The sequence below is a fragment of the Ovis canadensis genome, chromosome 6, assembly GCF_042477335.2.
Source record: "Ovis canadensis isolate MfBH-ARS-UI-01 breed Bighorn chromosome 6, ARS-UI_OviCan_v2, whole genome shotgun sequence".
Lineage (NCBI taxonomy): Eukaryota > Metazoa > Chordata > Mammalia > Artiodactyla > Bovidae > Ovis > Ovis canadensis.
Genome location: NC_091250.1, coordinates 34,983,455 through 35,002,091, shown reverse-complemented (window position 1 = coordinate 35,002,091; position 18,637 = coordinate 34,983,455). Strand labels below are relative to the sequence as shown.

The 18,637-nt window shown below is 32.5% G+C and overlaps 1 protein-coding gene across 1 annotated transcript in view; it reads right to left on the bottom strand.

Moving 5' to 3' along the window:
* TBCK (TBC1 domain containing kinase) overlaps positions 1–18,637 on the bottom strand; it is a 212,855-nt gene that overhangs the window by 149,957 nt on the left and 44,261 nt on the right. The window contains exons 4-6 of the mRNA XM_069593562.1: positions 11,938–12,052; positions 10,462–10,535; positions 3,257–3,398 (exon numbers count right to left, since the gene is read on the bottom strand). Coding sequence (XP_069449663.1) covers positions 3,257–3,398; positions 10,462–10,535; positions 11,938–12,052 — 331 coding nt within the window. The remainder of the gene's footprint in view (positions 1–3,256; positions 3,399–10,461; positions 10,536–11,937; positions 12,053–18,637) is intronic.

Genomic DNA, 18,637 nt, shown 5'->3' with positions numbered 1-18,637 from the left:
TGAAGCAAGATCTTTTTTGATCTACCTCCTGGAGTAATGAAAAGAGAAACAAAAATAAACAAAAGGGACCTAATTAAACTTAAAAGCTTTTGCAGAGCAAAGGAAATCATAAGCAAAATGAAAAAAAACCCACAGGAGAGAAAATATTCACAAATGAAGCAATTGACAAGGGGTTAATCTCCAAAATATACAAACAGCTCATGCAGCTCAGTAACAAAAAACCAACCCAATCAAAAAATGGGCAAAAGATCTAAACAGAAATTTCACCAAAGAAGACACACAGATGGCCAAAAAGCATGGGAAAAGATGCTAAACATCATTAATTATTAGAGAAATGTAAATCAAAACTACAATGAAGTATCATCTTACACTGGTCAGAATGGCCATCATCAAAAAATCTATGAATAATAAACGCTGGAGAGAGTGCGGAGGAATGAGAACAGTGCTACATTGTTGGTGAGAATGTAAATTGGTACAGCCTTTAGGGAGAACAGTATGGAGGTTCCTTAAACAACTAAAAATAGAGCTACCATATGATTAAGAGGGCATATACCCCAGGAAAACCATAATTTGAAAAGATACATGCACCCCAAAGTCCACTGCAGTATTATTTACAATAGCCAGGGCATGGAAGCAACCTAAATGTCCACCGAAAGAGGAATGGATAAAGAAGATGTGGTACAATGAAGTACAAAGAAGACATGTACAATGAAATATTCCTCGGCCGTGAAAAAGAATGAAATAATACCATCTGCAGCATCATGGATGGACCTAGAGATTGTCACACTGAGTGAAATGTCATAAATATTGTATAATATTGCTTACATGTGGAATCTAAACAAAAATGGTACAAATGAATTTATCCACAAAACAGAGTCACAGATGTAGAAAACAATTTTATGGTTTCTGGGGGTAAGGGGAGGGAGGGATAAATTGGGATACCGGGGATGACATATATAATACACACTACTATATATAAAATAGATAACTATTAAGGACCTACTGTATAACACAGGAAGTACTATACAATACTCGTAATGATCTATATGGGAAAAGTATCTAAAAAAGAGTAGATGTATGTGTATGTATAACTAATTCACTTTGATGTCCACCTGAAACTAATACAACATTATGAAGCAACTAGACTCCAATAATAATTAAATTTAAAAAGACCCACCTTAAAAAAAATTAATCTTCTAAAACTGCAGGTTTGATTTTAGCTTGCTTAAAAACTTTAAATGTCCCCCTCCATCTTATATAAACATAATCCTCTCAATATGGCTCAAAGTCTCCTAGGATATGGCTCCTATCCATTTTACTTATTAATTTATATTTAATATTTTATATGAAATCTAAAGGTTTGATGAGGTAGAGGAAGATTTAAAGCATCCTAAAACTGGACTGTCTAAACTTTGAGTACCTCTTAAAATGTCATGAAGCCCCTATTACGGAATTAATATTTCCTTTCTTATAATTCATGCAGTTCTTTGTACTTATCTTCAAAGTTTATGGATTTGTATTACATTATAGGCTCTTTGACAATACATTTTAATCACAGTTTATTCCTGTTGTATTATTATACACACAGTAAATACTCATCAACATTTGTTGAACTGAATTATTCATATAAGAATTACCCAGATCCTAAGTAGTTTAAATATTAGTAATGGTAATAAAAAGGAAAAGTTACATTTGTCATATTTATGCTTATGTATACTTTACATTCCAACAAAAATTTTCAATTAGGCTATGATTTTAAACAAAAATGAGATTCACTATATTTTTATACCAATGAAAAGTAAGATGGTCTAGACAAAGGATAGCAAAGAATCAGCAAGTCTGGCATTTTCCAGACAATGCCAGTGTATAAGCTACCAGGTAATTGTTAACATTTAAGTGTTAATAATAAAAGCTAACATTTATGTACTGTGATATAATACCCTATATTAGTTACATTAGTTACCTTAAGTCACACTACACTTTGTTGCATAAGATTTTAAACCAAGCTCTCTCTGACTATGAAACCCTGTCTCTTAACTATTATGCTTTACTACCTCTGCTGTTGAACTGGTACACAAAACACACAAAATGAAAATAATATCATCCTAATCCTTAGATATGGTAAAGATCAATAAGTTAATATTTCAAAAATACTTTAAAAATCCACTGGAAGACAGAACAACAGATAAATAATAAAACTGTCTGCCCCAAAAGACCTCACTGTCCAAGTAGGCAAATATAACAAATGCTAAAATAGAAAAGAATAAAGAAAACAGAGACTAACCATGGCAAGTATCTGGAGGCAGAATCAACAAAATATTAGCTGTCCCTCCAAATTCATCTTGATCTATTAGGCACCTATCTATGGCCACATGAGTAAACTGTCACTCGTGAAAAGTAGAGTGGATACCTGCAACGTTTACATCATCTTCTTAAAGACAGTAACCAAGAATTCACTCCTCTCCTTTTCTTATGGCTAAAAAAGAGGATAAAGCAGCATCTTTCGGAGCGATCCCTGATAGCCAAAGTTTTGGCATGACATTGTGGAACAGAGCCCACTCTTTCTGAGGACTGTTACATGAGGGAGAAAAACATCTGTGTCCTTTAGGGCACTGCATTAAAAAAACCTTTATTATGATGATATTGGCATTCTATTTTTTTGGCTGCATGTACGTGGGATCTTTGTTCCCTGACCAGGGGTGCAACTTGCGCCCCCTGCATTGGAAGCTCGAATTCTTAACCAGCTGGACCACCAGGGAATGCTCTAAGCTACTGTGTTTTTAATTCCCTTGTTTACAATAACTGTATAGTCTTTATCACACAAAAAAATATAGAGGATATTTCAGGAAGGCCTCATAAAAAGCCAGCTCTTACAAGTGAGTCTTATTGAAGGCAGAATAGGGGAGGAAAAGGTATTTAAGGAAGAAAGAATACCATAGACGGGAGAGAGCATGAATATACTGAAATGTGTAAGCAGTTTTAGTGTAAATGTTTCTAAATATGCTGTTTACACTTAATACAGTGTAAGTTTTTAATACTTAGTACAGGTGAAAATATTTCTAGGTATACTAAAATAATATTCAAGTAAATGGTCAAGTGGGATTTTAAAAAAAATCAAATTGAGATTTCAGTCTTTTATCCCCATATCTAGTCAATTTGCAAAAAAAGATAAAAAGATGCTATTACTAAATAGCTTTCCTACCCCAAAATATTTTTCTAATAAACAATTATTAGTTTAATATTTCTTTATACATACCACACAGAGTTCAAATAAAATGATTCCAAGAGACCAGACATCTGATTTGGGGCCAGAAGGCAATGGTTTTTCATTTGGCACATGATCACTGGTTTTGAAAATTCCTTGTGCAATCACCTCAGGTGCCAAGTATGATGGATACCTAAAATGGTATAATTTAAGAATGAATTTATTACTATGAGCTAGAAAGGGGGAAATATGTACGTAGTGGTACGTTTTTACTATCGCCACAGTATAATCCATACAAAAGCTCAATGAGATTAAATGAACTCTTGCTAGGAAGAATTCTTAATTACCATAATACAGGCCTTATGTCTAGGAATCAAGAGGAAATATGAGTCTCAAGGAATGTTAAACCTATCTTGCCTTTAGCTCCTTTCTTTGTTGTCCTCTGTATTAACACATTGCCTTCAGAATTCCATGTTTCCAAGTGTTTTTCCTTCTTCCTTACTGCCTATCTTCTCTTTATACTTAACTCTTATTTAAATTTTATCTTTGAAAATAGTATTTATTCTTTTGAATAGTAGGAATGTCGAAATCTGTAAAAAGCATATAAATTGAAATGTAAGACTCTCTCCAATCTCTGTACTCCAGTCACTCACACATATTTATGTACAAATAAAGTTGATCGTTTATCATCATTGCCCTATAGGGAAGTATAGTATATGCACTGTTCTGTAAGGCAATGGCACCCCACTCCAGTACTCTGGCCTGGAAAATCCCATGGACGGAGGAGCATGGTAGGCTGCAGTCCATGGGGTTGCTAAGAGTCGGACACAACTGAGTGACTTCACTTTCACTTTTCACTTTCATGCATTGGAGAAGGAAATGGCAACCCACTCCAGTGTTCATGCCTGGAGAATCCCAGGGACGGGGGAGCCTGGTGGGCTGCCATCTATGGGGTCACACAGAGTCAGACACGACTGAAGCGACTTAGCAGCAGCAGTACTCTTTTTCACTCAAAGTATATTTTAGAGATTATTCTTATAAAATAGGTATAGATTTGTCTCATTCTTTTTGAAAACTGTCAATAATTTCATTGCATTGAGATACTTAATTTATGTGATACAACTCTGAAGGAGGATATTTGTAAGTTGACTACTACTTAAAATGCTCACATGGATATATTACAGATATCCCATTTCCCAAAAATATATGGATGAAAGACAAATTCCTAGACGTGGTACTACAAAGTCACAAGGTAGATGAATTTTAAAATTTTAATGAATATAGTAAAGTTGCAGGATATAAAATCAACACACAGAAATCCCTTGCATTCCTATACACGAATAATGAGAAAGTAGAAAAAGAAATTAAGGAAACAATTCCATTCACCATTGCAACGAAAAGAATAAAATACTTAGGAATATATCTACCTAAAGAAACTAAAGACCTATATATAGAAAACTATAAAACACTGATGAAAGAAATCAAAGAGGACACTAATAGATGGAGAAATATACCATGTTCATGGATTGGAAGAATCAATATAGTGAAAATGAGTATACTACCCAAAGCAATTTACAAATTCAGTGCAATCCCTATCAAGCTACCAGCCACATTTTTCACAGAACTAGAACAAATAATTTCAAGATTTGTATGGAAATACAAAAAACCTCGAATAGCCAAAGCAATCTTGAGAAAGAAGAATGGAACTGGAGGAATCAACTTGCCTGACTTCAGGCTCTACTACAAAGCCACAGTCATCAAGACAGTATGGTACTGGCACAAAGACAGACATATAGATCAATGGAACAAAATAGAAAGCCCAGAGATAAATCCACACACATATGGACACCTTATCTTTGACAAAGGAGGCAAGAATATACAATGGAGTAAAGACAATCTTTTTAACAAGTGGTGCTGGGAAAACTGGTCAACCACTTGTAAAAGAATGAAACTAGATCACTTTCTAACACCGCACACAAAAATAAACTCAAAATGGATTAAAGATCTAAATGTAAGATCAGAAACTATAAAACTCCTAGAGGAGAACATAGGCAAAACACTCTCAGACATAAATCACAGCAGGATCCTCTATGATCCACCTCCCAGAATGCTGGAAATAAAAGCAAAAATAAACAAATGGGATCTAATTAAAATTAAAAGCTTCTGCACAACAAAGGAAACTATAAGCAAGGTGAAAAGACAGCCTTCTGAATGGGAGAAAATAATAGCAAATGAAGCAACTGACAAACAACTAATCTCAAAAATATACAAGCAACTTATGCAGCTCAATTCCAGAAAAATAAACGACCCAATCAAAAAATGGGCCAAAGAACTAAATAGACATTTCTCCAAAGAAGACATACGGATGGCTAACAAACACATGAAAAGATGCTCAACATCACTCATTATTAGAGAAATGCAAATCAAAACCACAATGAGGTACCACTTCACACCAGTCAGAATGGCTGCGATCCAAAAATCTGCAAGCAATAAATGCTGGAGAGGGTGTGGAGAAAAGGGAACCCTCTTACACTGTTGGTGGGAATGCAAACTAGTACAGCCACTATGGAGAACGGTGTGGAGATTCCTTAAAAAATTGCAAATAGAACTACCTTATGACCCAGCAATCCCACTGCTGGGCATACACACCGAGGAAACCAGAATTGAAAGAGACACATGTACCCCAATGTTCATTGCAGCACTGTTTATAATAGCCAGGACATGGAAACAACCTAGATGTCCATCAGCAGATGAATGGATAAGAAAGATGTGGTACATATACACAATGGAGTATTACTCAGCCGTTAAAAAGAATTCATTTGAATCAGTTCTGATGAGATGGATGAAACTGGAGCCGATTATACAGAGTGAAGTAAGCCAGAAAGAAAAACACCAATACAGTATACTAACACATATATATGGAATTTAGGAAGATGGCAATGACGACCCTGTATGCAAGACAGGGAAAGAGACACAGATGTGTATAACGGACTTTTGGACTCAGAGGTAGAGGGAGAGGGTGGGATGATTTGGGAGAATGACATTCTAACATGTATACTATCATGTGAATTGAATCGCCAGTCTATGTCTGACGCAGGATGCAGCATGCTTGGGGCTGGTGCATGGGGATGACCCAGAAAGTTGTTATGGGGAGGGAGGTGGGAGGGGGGTTCATGTTTGGCAATGCATGTAAGAATTAAAGATTTTAAAATTTAAAAAATAAAAAACTAAAATTAAAAAAAATAAAATAAAAAAAAATAAAAAAATAAAAAAATAAAATTTTATATATGTTGCCAAGTTGCCCTTTCAAGTTATGGCAATTTATATTCTTATAAGCAGTATATAGGATTCCCTCTTTTCCTTAACCTTCACCAACATAAGTTTTTAAAAAAATTGCTTTAGTAAATATAAAATACAGACTATTAAATGTGAATAAGGTGTAAAGAATAAAGCTTAAAAGAACATTCGTGTACCTACCAGCCAGTTTAAATAATGAGTATGAAATTATCACTAAAAGTCCCTATTTGTGTGTTGATAATTCTCTTCCATTTATTTATAGTTTTACCATGTTTGTAACCCTAAAAAGTATTATTATATTGTTTAGTTAAGCACATATCTGAACTTTATAGTACTGGAGTTATGCTGCCATTATTCCTTTGTGATTTGCTTTTTTTAGTCAACAATATTTATTTAAAAGAGCCATTCACATTGCTGTATGTAGATTTAAGTCATTAATTTTTATGTCTGTTTTATGAATATATTATTCACTCAAATGTCAATGAGCATTTCCTTTCTTTTTGTACTATAAACTATGTTGCTAGAAAAAGTATATGTATTTCAATACATAGTATGTTGTTGTGTAGCAACACTTCTAGCAAAAGTCTCCCCAGGAGTGTAAACCTCACACCGAATTTCTAGGCCATAAGACATGTGCACTTTCAACTTTATACCACCACACCAAATGCTTCTTGAGAGGGGTTGTACCAATTTATACTCCTACTAGCAGTGTACAACAGATGCTATTGCTTACTTCTCCAGTACTTGTTGGACAGCAGTGGCAGACTTTCTAATATTTGGGCATCTGGGGGTGAGACTCACAAACCATTGTACAATAGTTTTAATTTGTATTTCCTTGATAACTAAAAAGGTTGAGGTACATTTTCATAGACAAAATTGGCACTATGATGCCATTTTACCCTTAGTTGATCATACTGCTCTTATAAATAAATGTGTGAATCTCTTCAGATAAGTGAAGTCTAGTGGAAAAGCAATGACCTTGATACCATAAAGCCTGTATTCTAATTCCAGTCCTATCATATATTTCATATGTGATTTGGGTTTCTTAATCTGTAAAACAGGAACAATAATTTCTCCCACAAAACTGTTATAAATATTCATGAATACATAAAGAAGTTTTATAGAAATGAAAAAAAAGGACACAAATGCAATGCTTTATTTCTGTCATCATTAGCACGATACATCCAGAAGGCAAACTGTTCATTTTTAATTCTGATTTCCAGCACATCTAACTCCAAAATAATAAAATGGGTAGTGAAAAGTCAAGGATTACTACACGTAAACTTCTATATCTAAAACTTCTGACTGATGACCTCTGAAAGTACAGAGGTGACTTATGCTCCAAATATTTTAATTTCCTTTTTAATCAAGGATATGTTAAGTTAATTAATAAAAATAGTAAATGTTAGGCTTATTTTTTAATATAGATTATCTCCTTCTAACAGTGCCTCTTCTTTAGCACTGCATTTTAACACTCAGAAAATTACCAGAACTCTGCCGTGAGTATGACTGGTGAGATAAATACAAGTGGTTTTCACCATCTGTCTGATGTTTTAACAAGGTATTAAGCTACTGGCCAGCTGAAATGAATGTCCAATTTCTAACTCATTACAGTATTTTGAAACAGATGTTAATGTTTTACTTTTTTGTTCCTTAATATTTGTCTTTTGAATCAACTGCAAGCTTCGTCTGGTGTAAATATTTTCTTTCATGACTTAGCTGTTTGATCACTTTATTTTTCCTGGCTAAGGTTTCACATTTTACTCTTTGATACTTTCTGGTCAGAACTTTTGCATCCAAGACTTCAAAGTAAGCCAAACCAAATGGCACATGAGACCAATTCTATCCAAGCATTTTAAATTCAAATGTACCTCTTCAAAATGTTTGATATGCTTTAAAAAAATCACTTCCTTTCTTCTATTCATCATTAAAACCTAAAAACACCTTTAAGTGAAAGATAAAAAATTAAAGTAATTTTTGTTTGTATTGGTTTTGGAGTTGTCACATATAAATTTAGACAAAATGAAGGATCATGCTTACTATAGCTGCCTAAAAGCTATTTCAAAGGGTAATTATAACACATGATGACAATACCAGAGCCTTACTATAAATTTAATTTTATTATTTGAAAAGGTTTTCTTTTAACAAATAAAGCATAGGCTATTTTTATAAAATACTGTTTTTGTGCTTGTGATAACAACTATTTGTTGCCTACAGCCACATGGTAGTCAAAACTATAAACTATGAATTCATGCACATTAATAAGTCATCAAAACAGAAAAATTTCCATTAAATAATGAGCTTCTTGAAGTTGGGGACCTATCATATCCATTTTTGTATATCCAGCAGCCTTAAGAAAAGGTGTTTAATAAATATTTTCTTAATAAATAAAGGAAGGAATGATTAAACAATTTAAGATTAGCTATGTTCAAACAAATGAAAATTTTAAGTAAGAAACATAGAAGTTAACTTAGAGAGAGAAAAAAATTCATAAATGAGATCATTTTTATGAACCTATTTGCAAGGCAGGAATAGAGATGCAGACATAGAAAATGGGCTCGTGGACACAGGGAGAGAAGGGGAGGGTGGGCAAATTGAGAGAGTAGCACTGATACATATTCACTATTATGCCTAAAGCAGACAGCCAGTGGGAAGCTACTTTACAGCACTGGGAGCCCAGGTCAGTGTTTTGTGATGACCTAGATGGGTGGAAGGGAGGGTGGGAGGGAAGCTCATAAGGGAAAGGATATGTGTATACATATAGCTGATTCACAGAGTTGTACAGTAGAAACGTACACAACATTGTAAAGCAATTATACTCCAATTAAAAAAAAAAGAAATTTAAAACATATTTTCCTGCAGAAACATACACCATTACTCCAAACCACAAGTTCCAATAATGGAGTGACAAAAACTGACTTTAGAGGGCCCAAAGAGCAAAACACAAATGCATACCATTAGGCATATCACACAGCAATTAAAAAATATTCATAAGGTCTTTAAAGAATAGTATTAAATCAACTTTAATTTCCTGATTTTGATAATTATTTTGCGGTTCTGAAAGAAAACTCCTTACTTCAGAAATTACAAACTGAAGTATTTAAGGGTAAAAGGCCATTGTAACACTAATAATTCTCAAACAATTCAGAAAAAATTATATTATACACAACAACACATATACATATAAGATGAAAGAAAGAAAACAAAAGTTGTGAAAAGCTAACATTTGGGGACTCTAAATAAAGTCGATATGGGAAATTTTTGTACTATTTTGTAACTTCTATGTATCTAAAATAAGGTCAAAATTAAACATTTATAAAACTATTACATTATTAACATATTTAAAAAGCAACCACACTATAAATATAATACAAACATCTATATTAAAAGCTTTAATTGAGTCCAGGAATGAAGTAAACTTTCATTCTCTTTTTGGAGGCCAATATAAATCTGGAATTCCATATAAAGAAACTCTCCAAACTTATAATATAGACTTTCAGTTATAGAATCCACCCCATTACTGATAGTTACCTGACTCGAGGCTTAATATCCAATTATATCTTAGAGAACAGATATTTAAATTAAAAACATTAGAAAATAACATGAGAATGATTTTTCTCAGTCTTCTCAGGAATATACATTATTATTTGTCAGCCTTTTTGCCTTAAATTTACCTAATTCTGAATGAAATAAAGTTAATTTTTATAATATATATCGAAGAATTCAATAATCTGTTAGCTTCACTACTAATTCAATGAAAAATCAATATCAGGGAACTTTTGTATGCTGGGAAAAACTCATTGTCTCCCCTTAAAAGTATATGGAAAATTAAGATATTTTTAATTTTAAAAAGGTAGTTTCATGTCAAAAATAACAAACTAACAAATATACCCTTAATAAAAAATTAGAAAGTTTAAGACAGAACTCAAAAAAAAAAACACCCCAAAACATATTCTTACCCAATTGGGAAATCAACATCGTCACCATATGCTGTCATGTGATAAAGTCCAAATTTAGCCAATTTAACATGTCCCTACAATGACAAAGGAAGAAAAAAAATCACATAAAATATGTTCATACTATTGGCAGGGAAAATTATGATTATATATTTTATAAGTAACACTATCATACAGTCAGATACATTAATAAAAAATATTTTATCATAAATTTATTTTAAAAAACTTGTCAGTGTTTGACATCTGCTTTATATTCATTACAAACATATACAAATACAATATATATTATATATGTATCAAAATGACATTTAAAAATTGTTGCTGCTTATATTTTCTGAGCTCCTTTAAAAAAACAAAATATGTTGTTAATTATTTTGAATCCTTGCTTAGAATATTTTGTGTTGATTTTCACAAAATAAATTGTTTTCGGGAATTGCAAGTCCATTCACAATGTTACGATTTAAACTTGACATGGAAGTTTTTAACTTGAAAAGGCATGTTCACAAATCAAGATATTAGTGAATCTGCTTTATGCCCAACAATTTTTATATTGTTTTAGAATAATCATAAATACCACAAAAGTAAGATTCTTAAAAGACATATCCACATTATATAAATCTCTTAAGTTTTTCCCCTTTTAGATGTTTAGAACTTAATTTTTTTTTTCAGTTTAGAAGTTCTTTTTTAAGAGCTGTATTTCCTGGAATTACAAAACATTTATATTTTGAAAACAATTTCAATTAGTTACTCTATTATCTTAACCATGAAATTATAAGTACCATTTTATCTTTATTTTTAATATCATAGGGCATATACTGAAAGTCTAGAAGAAAGAGAAAAATCCTAGTAATAGAAAAAATAATTCCCCAGAAAGTTTCCTCAAACTATTTTATATGCTTATAAAAAATAATAAAATTCTTTAAAAAAAATCACCTTGCTACCCATAATTCACATATTACCCACAATAGAGGTGGACTAGATTCTTATTTAATCCCCCATAAGAATCCAAGCAGAGAATCAGCACTTCAATTTAAAAAATAAGCTACGTACAAATAGCTGGTAAACAAAGAAAATAAATGACAAAGTAAAAAAGAAATAGAAAAGAAGAATAAAATGGAGAAAACACAATTGAGCTGTACTATGAGAAAAATATTCTATGTAAATAGTCAGAGAATCTTTTTTAAGATAAAAGCAAATCCACAGAAAGAGTGGACTGAGAAGTCTCAATGTGTATTTCACAAAATGAGTGAAAGGAAAAATAAAACATGAAGGCAGAAAATGAGTCCAGGGAAAAAAGAATAGTGCATGTAAAAAACACACGGATTTATATAATTAGAGATAGTTTCTTTTTAAACAACCACAAGTACATTAAGTTCATATAATCTTTTCATTATGAATACTCTTAAGACATTCTAATTCTTTCAGCAGGCTACAACTTGAAATAAAAAAACAAATATTTAATGTACTATTAATGATTACCTTTTGATCCAAAAGGATATTATGAGGAGACAGTGCCCGGTGTACTATACCATGTTTATTCATATACTGCAAGCCCTGAAGTACCTCAAATGCTATGCACAAAACCTTTGAATAGCTACAAAGAAAACAAAAAGTCACAGATCAATAGATCAATTACAAAGCAGATATAGAACCTGTTTTAAGAAATAAAATGAGGTTCAGTGATAAAATTCAAATATCTACGTATATACATACATACATACATACATACATATATATATATATTTTTTTGACCATGAAGCTTGTGGGATTTTAGTTCCCATTCCCCAACCTGGGCAGGGCCATAGGAGGGAAAACATGGAGTTCCTGGACTGCCAGGGAATTTCCCAAAGAGTTTTCTTTTTATTGTACCACCTCTAATCAGAGAAAATAGACTCTATACATTTTCTCAAGTATCTACTCAGGCATATTTGATTTTACAATTACAGCAGAATTGATCTTAAAAAGAACCTACAGTTTCCAAACAACTACTCCGACTGCAGTCCTATTCTCCAGGAAGGGAGATTAATATTGGTGGGGTGCAAATGACCTTCTGCAGGTTGGGCTTTAACAAATTATCAGGAAATTTCAGATGTATGGCAGAACCAAATCAATGAAAACCATGGATCCTGCTCAAGACAACGCACCTATGTCCCTGAAAAACAGCTATATTTTATGGCAGGGAGACATGAGCTTACTTTCCATATCAATCTGCAAGGTAATGTCCAAAATTTATGATATATCAAATCTTTCTTTCTTACCCTATGCTCTCTTAAGCCAACTTCCATAGGGATGCCCAGTTTCTTCCTCTTTCTCTCTCTCATTCCCTCTCCCTCTCCTTTTTTTTTTTTTAAATAAAACATCATTCATATAGGAAGTTAGGAAGAATATACAGAAAAGTAGGGGAGATTAGTTCAAACCCAATCCCACAAACCACTAATATTAGGGTATAGATTTCCTTTAGTCTCATTTTTTTAACATTTTAAATCATACTTAAAAAAATCAAATTAACATCTGAGTAACTACTAAATTAATTTTTAAAGGTATAAATAACAAACTAATAATAGAGACATAATGAAATAATTTTAAAAATAGTTAACCTAAAAGCAGGTAGAATAAAGGGAGAAAAGAACAAAGAACAAATGGAACAATCTGGGAAAAAACGTCAAAAACACAATGAAGCTAGTGTGTATGCAGCAGAGTGAGCAAAGGGTAGCGTTGATAGGAGAGGAGGTCAGAGAGGTAGCAAGGTCAGAGGGCTAGATCACTTTAGGCCATTTAGGTCTTTGGCTTCTACTCTGAGACAGATGGGAAGTGACTGGTACGCCGCTACACTCCATACAGTAAAAATTTGCAGTAGAACTAAGCAGAGAAGAAAATAAAAACTTAAGCCAACTTAACCCCTAGCTCTGAAGAGATATCTCCATCATCAGGATTAATAGATGCTATAATTTTATAATTATAACTCTATTCATGAAGATTATCATCAGCTACCACCATTTTTATACCTCATTTTTGTATTTTTTTCTTTAGCTAAAATACACTCATTAGAAAATTTTTCATAAGGGTGGCAAGAGTAGATATTTTAAAGCATGGCATGTCTCAAAATGTCTATTGTATTTAAACACAGAATTTCTCCTTGTCTTCAAATGTTCTTTATTGATAGTGGTAAATGTAATAAATATCAGTCTTATCTTGATTCTGTTGTAGATACCTTGTTATTCCCCTCTGGAAGCTTTCAGGATTCTGTTGTACTTCATATTCTTAGACCCTATAAAAACTTTAGTCCAACATGGCCAGTGTGTGGGCATTTGAGGATTTGTAAGTATTAGGTGTGATCTTCCAATCTAAAAATTCATGTATCATTAAGGCAAAAACATTAACAAGGAAAAGTTGACTTGTTCTATCTTTGATTATTTTCCCCCTCTACTGTATCTTTTAGTCAGAACTCTTAGGGGGCAGATGAAAATTAGATTTATTCTATCAACTTTATGCTTTATTTCCTATGAGCATGGCCTATTATTTAATTTCCAAGATTTCTCTTCTGGTCTCTAGTTGTTCCTTTTCAGTACATCCCGTTCTTTGGCTATGAATTTATTATTCTTTTGAGTCTCTCTGAGGATAATTATTAGAATTATTTTTAATTTAGGAAACAAAAAAGTGTGTTTATCTTCATTTCCTCTGGGCTAAGTTTTTTTGAAAAAATTTTTTTCTCCCTCGGCTCTCTTTCAAACTATTTCGTCCCTCATATGTCTGGTAGGTTCCGGTTGTCAGCCATATTATAAAATAAGGCAATAAGTTGATATTCTACATGAAGTATGTAAAAAATAAAACAACAGAATTTACTATTTATAAAGAATGCTAATTAAACTGATCTACAAACTATTTTAATTTATCAAATAGTTCCTCCCATATTAAAGCACCACAACAGCCAGTATTAAGCAAATAAGGAACCTGTGGCACAAGAACAATTTAGAATTAATAGTTTTCATTAACACCTGCAAAAAATAAAAATAAAAACCAACTATGTAAATGAAAAGATTCCAAACTTTAAAGCAACTACAATAATGTTGATAAAAATGTGTACAAGAAAGAATGCAAACCTCTTCTCTGTTAAAAACAAAGGACAATTTTCCTTGAGGTTGATTAACAAATAAAACATAAGAACATAGTTTCCTGTCATCATTTGTTCTGAGTCAGCTTTCAGGTAGTAATCTCTCGTCTTTGTTCTTTCTGTATCTCTCTGTCTCTGTCTCTCTCTCACACACACACACAGAACACTTCACAGTCTTAAAAGCTGATGCCATATTCAGCTGCAACACTAGGGGACCTCAGCTGCACACTATTTCAATACAGATGTCCTCATGAGATTGGAACCAAGTCTTTAAAATGACTTTTTTATTAAACCAGTTCCGAAACAGCTGAAAACAGAAGACTTTATCTTCTACTTAACCTACCTGCTTTTGTTAGCTGATTCTAAGATATAACTGGAAAACACCTGCATGTCAAGAAGCACATTCATGCTATTACTGACCTGATAAGCATTTACACTGACACAATTTCTAAAAATATGAATTATAAAGCTGAAGCTCATGACACATCTTTTCTTAGCTGTTACTAAAAGCTATACATGAATTACGGTTAATGGAACCAGTATTCTTCAATTTAAATCAGACAGGAAATCAGATTTGCTTTTCTGCCTGTTGTACTCTTATGATTTAATTTTTTAATTTATTTTAAAATACAAGTATAAAAGAGAATAAGAAGCTGATGCTACTTTCTATAGTTGGAAGAGGAAATCAATACTTGTAGAATTTTGTATACTTACTTGTTTTTAAAGCTGTTTTTAACACTTCCAAGAACTTAAATTATGAAATCCTTTTAAAACTTATTTTGAAGTAGCCAGTATAATGCAACAACAAGGCAAAACATCACATATTCAATAACAATATGTTACAGTTTAATTGAAAACTGACTCCAGAAGGAGAGTTAGGATAAAGAGAATGGGACTTGTACAATTAAAAAAAAAAATGTAGGGGATAACAGGTCTTCATTCTACACAATTTCTAAATTTGAACCTTGTTAATAAAGAAATCTATCACTAACCCGGAAAACATAAATTAAATCAGGTCAGAAAACATTCTCTTCCTTTTGAAATTATTAATTACTAGCTACTTTCAGAGACTGGGAGGGTAAACATTTACTTTGTTACCATTGTCTCTGACAATCTGAAAAGTTTAATGAGCGTAAGAATCCTTGGTTGTTATAAACACAACGATATGACTAAAGATAGATTTAAAATAATGATTGATAATTTCTGATTAAGCAAGATTACATTTTGAGATACTTTTATTTATATTCAAATACATCAATTAAGTGGCTATTAACTGCTTGGCATTATGATTTTAGGCCTCTGCATTTTTAGGCTCCATGAACACCAAGAATAAAAACTGATCTCCAAAGTCAAAAAACCCACAGTATACTTGAAAAGACAGATTTAAAAACCGACAATTTTAATACAGATCAAATTAAAGCTGTTAAAAACAGCTTTAAAAACAAGTAAGTATACAAAATTCCACAAGTATTGTTTTCTTCTTCCCACTATAGAAAATAGCATCAGCTTCTTATTTTCTTTTATACTTGTATTTTAAAATAAATTAAAATTCAACAGAAATCAAAACTCAACAGAATTTTGATACAGTTGTAATTAAATGATAAGTTAGAAGATGATAATTAATCATCCTTTTCCTCGGTCTTGAGAGGAAAAGAAAACAGAAAAATTTATTTATTGCATTGGTTAGAACAAAATGACCTACAAAATCATAAATTTTGGGAAAGTAAGAATAAAAACTAAAAGAGAAAAACATGACTACCATCACCACCAGTACCATCAAGAACAAATGTTGATAATTTCTAGGCATGAGTCAACTTGGGTGTATTTGGATTTTAAATATGGCTTAATGAATTTCAAATCTATTAAGTTAGTACAATACAAAGTATGTTTTGTTTATCCCTTTCCAGATGTATTTCAAAGGAAATTTATACTGTGCTCTTCTGAGACAATCATCTGTAAATTATCTGCAGCTGTTTAGCTTAGTTGGTTAAAATATACTGAGGCCAAGACCATGCGTTTAAAATCTATAAGGATTAGTTAGCTTCACATGTGTATAGCCACAGATTTTCATCTAACTCCAGCCAATATCCTGAAATACAGATAGTTTGTCAAGAGACATTGCTCAATGGCTACTTACTCAAAACATCTTGCTTTTCAACTAAAATCTTGTATTTCTCTGTTCCCCATTCCTGAGGACCTGCTCTCTAATCTCATTAAGACCTTGAGGTCCCTTTTCTCTAAGCCGCCACTGTTATCTCAACCATTCTTTTTTTTTTTTTTTTGAATCCTTCTTTATTCTAGATCTATTCTGTAACTTCAATAGTTTTTTGTGTTTTTTTTTTTGGCCAGGATCCTTAATGGCTTCTCATTCAATGGCTCTAGCCCTGGTAGAATTGTACATCTCTATATTCTGCAACTATATACAGTTGCAAGGTTTATTAATTCTATAGTAATAATTTCTGTTTTTGTCTCTCTCACTGTAACTTGAGGCAGTGGTACCTTGAGTACATTGAAGCTTATTCACCTTGGAATCCCTATGCCTATCAGAGTGTCTATAAGGAATGTGCTCAATAAATGTGTATCAAATAATAGGTGTTTCATGTGACATCCCTGATGATGCAAGAGGGTGAAGATCAAGTTTATCACCACTAAGGAAATAACAGCTCAAAAAAAAAAGTATGTTAGGAGAGTATATAATTCCTCAGTAAATCAAGAAAGCATGAATTGCTTAAGTTCAGACAATGCTTATCCACAAAAAGTACTATCAATAATTTGTTAAAAATATACCTCTCCCTCTAGTCTTTCATTTATAGGAAAAAGAATGAGCCACCGTATGGTGGCTTTTACTATAATCTTACTGTTTAGCTAAAACTGAAAATTAGACTAAGTTGTTAGATTCTTACAATTTTTCTAGCTCAAAAAAATACTTGTTAGTATTTGGTATTTGAGTTGCATTCACATTAAATCTGCATATATCAAAGGGAGACAACATTTTTATGAATTTGAGTTATTCTATCCAAGAAAAAAGGAAGTGCTAATATTTGTTCAAGTCTACTTCAGCGTCTTGCAGAGTTTTATTACTTTTATTATTTTTTATTACTTAAAAAAACCAATTTTCTTGGTATAATTGATATACAAATACTGCACATATTTAACATATACAATTTGATGGGTGTGGACATGGATACATTCATGAAACCATCACCAAGGTAACAGATATATCCATTACCTTCAAAAGTTTCTTTGTGTCCCTTTTTGTGTATACGATAAGAATAATGAATATTCAAAAATATATAAGAACACACAGGGTAAAAAAATTAATGAGGGGGACTGATTCTATCAGATTTAAAACATAACATGAAGATTCTTTTATAACCCTACTGTAAATCAATAGATGGTTAAAGAAAATGTGGTATATACATACGATAGAACATTATTCAGCCTTAAGAAAATCTTGCCATTTCTAACAATACAGATGAACCTGGAGAACATGATGCTATGTGAAATAAGCCAGACATAGAAGGACAAATACTGCATGATTCCACTTACATGAAGTATCTAAAAAAATAGTCAAACTTACAGGAGCAGAGAATAGAAAAGTAATTACCAGGGGATAGGGAGAGAAGAAAATGGGGGTTGTTCAATCGGTGTAAAGTTTCAGTTATGCAATGTCACCAGGTTCTAGAGATCTGGTATACAACATCATGCTTAGAGTTAACAACACTGTGCTGCACTCTTAAAAATTTGTTAAGAGGGCAGATCTCATGTTAAGTGAGATCACAAACAAATAAATAAGACTCAAGGAAACTTCTGCTGTGAGTGCTTGCGTGCTCAGTCGTGTCCAACTCTTTGCAACCCTAAGAACTGTAGCCTGCCAGCTCCTTTGTCCATGGGATTCTCCAGGAAAAGAATACTGCAGTGGGTTGCCATTTCCTTCTCCAGGGGATCTTCCCCACCAAGAGTGTACCCATGTCTCCTCCACTGCAGGTGGATTCTTTAGAGCCATCATGATGATTTTATGGGTGCCTGCATATATCCAAACTCACCAAACATATACATTAAAATACT